Genomic DNA, 8,160 nt, shown 5'->3' with positions numbered 1-8,160 from the left:
TTCTTAGCTGACATTTTCCAAGTATCTGTTTCCTCAGCCCACTGCTTCAGTAACACTCTTAAACTGTCATTGCTATTTTCCAAATATTCTCCAACTGAGGCTTATAAGATAAAATATTGTATTCCCAGTGGGAGAACCACTCCTTTTGTTGAGGAAGCCAAGATCTAGACTAATTCTTCCTTCCCCCTTTCTGCCTCTGTTCACTCCTCTCCCCCAAAAGTGCTGTTCTAAAGCATTGGAGCTACTCAAGGTGAAGGCCAGAAGAGTCCGTCAGCAAATGCGCCAGCATGTCAATATGTTGGGCAACTGCAGCCGTGCCTTTGCATCTTCACTTTCTCCTTCAGAGAGAGGGAATTGGTCGGTTTGGTTCTCTGGCTCTTGCTGAACGTGACTGTTGTTGCTTTGCCTGCATAATGTCCTGTAGCAGGGAACCCAAATAAGCCTTGAGCTTCCTGAGGGCTTCCATAAAAATGATCAAGGCCTGCAAATCTGCAAATACCTGGTGTAGAGCTTAGTAACAACTTTTGCCTAAGGTATCAGCAAATAATTTCATACTCTGGCTCTTTCATTTTAAGGGCTGTCAAAGTTATAAAATTACCTATGCAATTGAAAACTTCTCAAAGTACCCTTCAAGGTGAGGGTTTCGATATTTTTTTTTAAAATAAACTATTTCTGTTAAGTAAATTGTGAACGTCGTTTGTATGGACTACCTTGGCCCTGAGGGAGTGACGTTTCTAAAACACTAGGCTGCTTTATACTGCGCTCGGGGTGGAGTTCCCTGTCCCCACAGGGGCCTGTGCAGCACCGTGCTCTGCAGGAGGAGCTAGAAGAGTGGTGGTCGCACACTGGTGTTCTGGGCGATGCTCTGCGGCATCAAGGCTGTCTACCCAGCACCACTGCAAGGGCCAGGAGGCTGGGAGTGAAGTTAGTGGGAGCAGGTAGCAAGCTGACAAGTTGCTACAGCCTGTTTTCTGTAAACAGCCACAGGCAGATGAATTGTTTTGACAGTTCATATCGGGGTTAGGCTTAATTGCAAACTAAACCAGAAGGGCTCACAGGTGATGCAAGAAACAAAACGACCCAAGGAGCTTCCCCTAGACTTTTCCACTACCCTTTGTGGGTGTTGAGTGGTGGGACCATCTCCTTTGGATCGCAAGATGCCAAGTCCAGCTTGGATGAGGGTAGGTGGGCTGTGTTGGAGGAGATTCCCATCCTTCCTCCAGTGGCCTGGCTGAGTGCCGCGAATAAGAGACGGGACGACAGCCTGATACAAGCAAAAGTGTCCGATTTATTGCGTTTAAAGTACACATTTATAGTGATTACAAGAAGTGTGTTTCAAACTAATTGGTTCTTACAATACACTAAGCAATCACGGATTGGTTAATACAAATGAGCCTTTTTTAAACATCTACTTGCTTTTAGCAACAGCAGCAGTTTCTCTTATCTACTTGCTTTCAGCAACGGTAGCAGCTTCTCTCATCAAGGCCACTGCCTCGCAACCACAGACACCCGTGCTCATCCACACGGAGCCAGCAGTCTCCATTCCTCTCTAAACAAAACCCCTATCTCACTCCTCCCAGAGTCTCCGACTGACAAGCTCCAGCACGTCCTGTCCTACAGCTGAGGAGTTGAGAAGGCCACCTCCTCTCCTGGAAGCACCTGGTCTTCAAGGGTAACAGCGGCTCAAGCTCTGCATGCAAGGATAACCTGCTAGAAATTAAGAACTAGATCAAGGGGAGTAAACAGATGAAGTGAATCGTTTATGCTGGAATAAGATTATAGTACAGGGGAACGGGACCTGATAGATGTGGAAGAACAAGAGTGGGAGTTTGAGCGTCAGAAGACAGAATACCCTGAAAGATTCTGAACACTGAAAAGGTGGGGGACTTGGGACCTGCTGGAGCAGCCCAGCAAGATGGGGAACATGTGCTGCCAACCACTCTGTTCTCATCCCAGACCTGCGCAAGAAAGCTGCCTTCTCCCAGTTCCTGCCGTTTCTTTGGGCCCTTATCATAGAATCATAGAATCCTAGAATAATCAGGTTGGAAGAGACCCACTGGATCATCGAGTCCAACCATTCCTATCAAACACTAAACCATGCCCCTTAGAACCTCGTCCACCTGTGCCTTAAACACCTCCAGGGAAGGTGACTCAACCACCTCCCTCGGCAGCCTGTTCCAATGCCCAATCACCCTTTTTGTGAAGAATTTTTTCCTAATGTCCAGCCTAAACCTCCCCTGGCAGAGCTTGAGGACATTCCCTCTTGTCCTGTCCCCTGTCACTTGGGAGAAGAGGCCAGCACCCTCCTCTCTACAACCTCCTTTCAGGTAGTTGTAGAGAGCAATGAGGTCTCCCCTCAGCCTCCTCTTCTCTAGGCTAAACAACCCCAGCTCTCTCAGCTGCTCCCCTAAGACCTGCTCTCCAGCCCCTTCACCAGCTTCATTGCTCTTCTCTGGACTCGCTCCAGAGCCTCAACATCCTTCTTGTGGTGAGGGGCCCAGAACTGAACACAGGATTCGAGGAGAGGTCTCACCAGCGCCGAGTACAGAGGGAGAATAACCTCCCTGGACCTGCTGGTCACGCCGTTTCTGAGACAAATTGTGAGACTGTTTCCTGGCAGCATCAGATCAGGGGCATCCTTGCTGGCTGAGCACTTCTGAACTGGACACATTTATTTATTCTCTGAATGGCCACAGGTGACTGCCACTTTAGCAGTTCCAGCAGATTCTCTGGAAAGCTTCCTCTGAGACAGGCAACTGCTGAAAGAGCTCAAACTGGACAAGTTTGTGGCAGAAGAAGATGCTGGCAGCAGTTTGCAGAGGAGCTGGCCATGTCCTGCTGTGTTCAGCTCCTGAGCAGTGCGAGGAGAAAGCAGCTTGCATGGTTCTCTGAGAGAGTCACAAGCATCTTCTGAAAGTGTTCTTTTCACCAGTCAGTGACTAGCTTATAACAGAAGCTTTTCAGATAATTATCTTTTATTTGATGCTTAAATTAAGCCTTTTATGTACAAAACCTGCTCTTGCTGGGGTTAGCTGACACCATCTGAGCAGATCTGTCCCCAGCAGAAGGGCAGCACCTTACACCTGCAGTTATGGGAGGGAGTGTTTTTATCTGCTGCGTAGGATTTGTGGCTCTCAGTGTCCTGCTACTGGTCTTAATCTTCTGTCTGTGTTTTTGGGGAGAAGGTATGAGGAACCCTCATGCTGCCATCTCATCAGTGCTTGGGTCCAGCATGCGTGCTTTGAATACTGGACTCACTGGGCTGGGACATCCCTTCCTGTCCTCTGTCCCATATACCTCTTTGTAACTACTTCTGTACTTCTACAAACCCTAGAAAGCAGTTTCACATCAAGCTTCTTATGCCCTTGGCCAAGAGGAAATCCTTGCCAAGGCGAAGCTTAAGTATTCATCTGTCTCTGAGGGAAAAAAGGTCTTTGGAAAAATACTAAGTACAGTAAATCAGCTTGTAACCCACAGTTCATCTGTAATTCCTCTATTCTATGCTAGGTAGTAAGTGTCATGCTGTGAAATAGGCTGAAACTTCCCACTTGCCCTTTAAAACTGAGCTTAAATTTGAACTGTGTCGTGGAATACAGCAGAGCTGCCATAAACGCTGCTGGTTTCTAAACAGCACGGAATTCACATGAGCTGAGCTGCTGATAGAGAAAAGGATGCTGACGACCGAAGACACAGATTTGCCTTTCTTCCAGATATGTTAACCTTGGAGCAGCGCCCAGGGGCGTGACTGCATGGAAAAGCAGCACGTCAGAGCAGAAATAATATGATGCAGCCCAATAGCTGCAGAACATCCTGCTTTGGAGCTTGCATCCGACTATAAAGCTGGCTGAAGGAGTAAAAGTAGCAGCGAGCCGAGCAGGAGAGAATTACACTGCGGGAGGCAGGAGCATCCACCCACTCCTGCTTGCATGCCCTGTTTGCAACCTCCGAGCGCTCCTGGGCTTAGCAAGGGGAGAACAGCTCTCCCGGCACACAGAGGGATCTCTGCAGTCTTGCAAATGAGCTATTTTCAAAGTGGAGGAGCAGAGCGGCATTTCAGAGATGTTGTCCTTTTTTGTCTGGCTATCCCTCCCCGACTTGGTTGATGCTTCTGTAACCCCGGGAAAGTTGCCCCTCAATTGGAGTCTGGAGGAGCCTTTTGTAATCCCGAACATCTCTCTTTTCTTTTCCTGGGATAACGACAGCCTGGCTGACTGGCAGAACTTTGTGGGCAGGAGCCAGTACGGAGCAGAGTCGCAGAGCATCACAGTGAAAGCCCTGCTCATCGTGGCGTACTCCTTCATCATTGTCTTCTCCCTCTTTGGCAACATCCTGGTCTGTCACGTTGTCATCAAGACCAAGCGCATACACTCTGCCATCAGCTTGTTCATTGTGAACCTGGCTGTAGCCGATATCATGATCACGCTCCTCAACACACCTTTTACACTGGTAAGACTGGGGCAAACATGCTGTTAGGGCATCACAGTTACTTCAGAAGCCTTTTCTTTTTGCTGCTGTAGGTAGCACGTGGATGTTCTGCACTGCCCAGTCCGCATTACGGTGATTTGAGTTATCTCTGGGAAAATCTATATGTCCTTTTCTTCTCTAATTCCTGTTATCTAGTTGAAAATCTGAAACTATCCATTTGTTAAAAGTGGCCCTGATAGCGCTTGAACAATAATAACCTCACAGAGATTACTTAGCGCTTTGTGGTATCTATCTTTTCTTTCTTTTCCCCCTTCTCTGAAGGATTTCCAAGGTACTACTACAAATCTCTCGATAAAAAGGTTAATGCTAACCATCATTTTGCAAGCTGTGTTGAAAAGCTGTAGTTTGCTCTGAAGAGAGATAAGATGTATAGGTCAGGCCTATCCTGTAAAGAGAGCTTAAAAGGGGGAAAAATGAATGTATTTTCTCAATCGTTAGACTGGAGAAGGACACATTGTGAATAAAAGAGAACAAACATCTTTGTTACTGCTCTGCTGTGTTGTCTTGGAGGATATTGCTGAGCCAGTGAGCAGCACCAACCTGCCTCTCTGGGGTTCAGCAGCCAGCAAATGATACAATTGTACAAAGAACCTGCGATTTTAAAAGTATCTTTTATATAGCACAAGGAATTATGTGCCAGAAGTGTCTCAGATATCTATGAGCATGTGGAGGTGTGTGAGGGAGTGCACAAAACTAATGATATTCTGGTTTTAGGCTCGTTTTGTGAACAGTACCTGGATATTCGGGAAGGGGATGTGCCACATCAGTAGGTTTGCGCAGTACTGCTCCCTCCACGTCTCTGCCTTGACCCTCACAGCCATTGCTGTGGACAGGCACCAGGTGAGACCTCTTTGAAGCAAACAATCAGAAAGCTTGGAAGGGCATAATTAAAATGAAAAAGAAAGATCCCGTGTCCTTTCCTTCTCAGCTCCCAGATTAATGTAAGATGCATGAGGAGCTGACAGGGCAGGGGAGCAGCTCTTGCTGTCAGATGGAAAGAATAGTTTCAAGCCCGCAGCAAGGTGGGAGATTGGGGATGTCCATCACCTTGCAATTGCTTCCAGCTGGGGAATAGGAGCTTTTCTGCAGTGGATAATCCAGTAGCTCTCAAATGAGGAGAAAGTCCAAGATCCTGATAGGAATACATGTGGGCAACCCTGCCCTGGGGTGGTTTCTCTGGCCCATGGAAGGACAATGTTGTGGATGCAAGGACACCCTGGTTAGCTTCTGCAGCTTTGCCTCCCTTCGCTCTGGCTTGTCTCGCCTCTTGTTACCCTGAATACATGAAAGTTAATTGTACCATACTGGTGTTTGTCACAAGCAGAGCTGTTTCATGATGGGCTCAAAACTGGGGACAGTCAGACATTGTCAGTTTGGAGTCATTCAACAACCATGCAAAACAGACCAGTATAGTTAACATTTTCTGCTAGAAAGCTTCCAAGTTTCCAGAAAATAGACCAGCTGCCAGGAGCATCCCCCAGGAGGTCTGGCTAGATCACAAACCTGTGACCCTTTGGGTCGCTGATACTGAAGAGTCTGAGACTCTTCTCTCCTTTTAATTTTTTGTTTGCTGTTAAGTAAATTGAACCTGGAACTGAACACGGCTGAGAGACCCGCTGGTACCATATTCTCCCCACGTAGATGCAACAACTGAGATGAGAGAACTGGGATGTGACTTTACCCATTTTTATGGAGGAAAAATTCAGGCTTTCATGTACAGCTTACAGTTGATGGGAGCTGGGTGAAGCTAGTACTGCTTGCATGCTGAATTTCCATCTTAAGCAGCAGATTTAGGGCTGGAAGATTATATCAAAAGTGATATCATTATTTCCTGAAATTGCATAACCCTGAGTACTGGTTTATTTTGCACAGGTTATAATGCATCCTCTGAAACCTCGCATATCTACTGCAAAAGGTGTTATCTACATCTCAGTAATTTGGATCATGGCATCTTGTTTTTCCCTACCACATGCCATCTACCAAAAACTCTTTATTTTCGAATATAGGTAAGGACGTGCTTTACTTTCCTCTATAGTTTCCCTGGAGGCCTAACTCTCACTGGTCATACTTCAGCATCTTCTACTGAAAGCCCTGAGCTGATGGTCGAGGTCAGCCAAATATGGATCTAGTCTGTAATTTTCATCACGTTCCTTTTGTAATGGCTGATATCCTGTCCTTGTTTCTACTTTTAATTATTGTATCTTTATTCTGTCACACTAATCGCATGAAATAGGCTAAGAAGTTAGAGGATCTGGCCTGGACCCTCTGTCTCTGTACACTGGCATTTTACACAATGTAGAAATCTGACCTGTTTGGGCAGAGCAGAAATGGAGAAAAAAACTAAAACCCAGCAGATTTTAATCTACTCTTTGGCCTTGGAAAGGTGAAAAAATCTGCCTCAGCTGCTTTTTTCATAAAATATTGTCATTTAGAAAGTGCTTTAATGAGGGAAATGTCCTTAATATGTGCAGATGCTGTTCTTCTGTTTTCCAAAGGGCAGAGGATAAAAACCTGCTTCTGTGCAGCTGGAAATTGTGTAATTGATGAAAATCATAAAATTATCATAAGGTCATGAATGCCCACAACAAATTATCAACACACTGCTCGCAGGCTGTTCCATGGCTCAAATCCTTGGACAGCAGAACTCCACTCAGCTGTGACAAACGAGCATAAAGGAAGGGTCTGTCTCCAGTCTTTATGGCAGGAGTCCTCTCCCACCTACCTCTTTGTTTCTGATGTACCTGTCCTGCCGTGCCTGCCCATATGCGCTCTCACACCCCTTGTTTGGTATCTCTGCTTCCAGTGAGGAGGTTACCCGATGCCTGTGTCTGCCAGATTTCCCTGAGCCTGCTGATCTCTTTTGGAAGTACCTCGACTTAACAACCTTCATTTTGCTCTATGTCCTGCCCCTTCTCATCATCTCTGCTGCCTACATGACGGTGGCCAAGAAACTCTGGCTGCGCAATGTCATTGGGGATGTCACCACTGAGCAGTACTTTGCCCTTCGCAGAAAGAATAAGAAGACCATAAAGATGCTGATGCTTGTTGTCATCCTTTTCGCAGTCTGCTGGTTTCCCTTAAATTGCTATGTTGTCCTCCTGTCCAGCCAGACCATCCACACCAACAATGCGCTGTATTTCGCTTTTCACTGGTTTGCAATGAGCAGCACCTGCTACAACCCCTTCATCTATTGCTGGCTCAATGACAGCTTCCGATCGGAACTGAAGGCTCTGCTCAGTATGTGCAAAAAACCTCCCAGACCCGCAGAACACAGGCTGCCTTCCACAGTCCCATCCTACCAACTGGCTTGGCCAGAAAATGACAACTTCAAGAGGTTGCAGGTCTCCCACGTCCTTCCATCAGCCTCCAACATCCAGTCAGGAAAGACAGATATCTCCGCAGTTGAGCCAATAGTAGCTGTGAGCTAAATGATGGCACCAGGAAATCTAGAAGGACTACACATCCATTTGGCTGTAGATAAAACGGGGGAAGATGTGGATCTCTGGCCTGCTGAGTGACTGTTTAACTATATGAGGTAAAACTAAGAACCAGGTTCTGTAGGAGACAGCGTGAAAGAGCTCTGTGTTTGATACAGGCTGATGATAATGGTGTGGAGTCCCTACAGGGGAGAAAGCAGACTCTTCCCGGGAAGGAACTTTGTCAAGTTGACTTTCT

General features: G+C 46.6%; 1 protein-coding gene across 1 annotated transcript; it reads left to right on the top strand.

The window, feature by feature from the left end:
• The first annotated feature begins 3,173 nt into the window (after positions 1 to 3,173).
• Positions 3,174 to 8,129, top strand: GPR83 (G protein-coupled receptor 83). Its single transcript, XM_069850034.1, has 4 exons — positions 3,174 to 4,446; positions 5,200 to 5,325; positions 6,358 to 6,491; positions 7,289 to 8,129. Exons 1-4 carry the CDS (start codon positions 4,060 to 4,062, stop codon positions 7,911 to 7,913), a joined length of 1,272 nt encoding a protein of 423 aa, XP_069706135.1. The 5' UTR covers positions 3,174 to 4,059; the 3' UTR covers positions 7,914 to 8,129.
• Positions 8,130 to 8,160: the final 31 nt, after the last annotated feature.

The sequence above is a fragment of the Phaenicophaeus curvirostris genome, chromosome 1, assembly GCF_032191515.1.
Source record: "Phaenicophaeus curvirostris isolate KB17595 chromosome 1, BPBGC_Pcur_1.0, whole genome shotgun sequence".
Lineage (NCBI taxonomy): Eukaryota > Metazoa > Chordata > Aves > Cuculiformes > Cuculidae > Phaenicophaeus > Phaenicophaeus curvirostris.
This window is presented reverse-complemented; position numbering and strand designations above follow the sequence as displayed.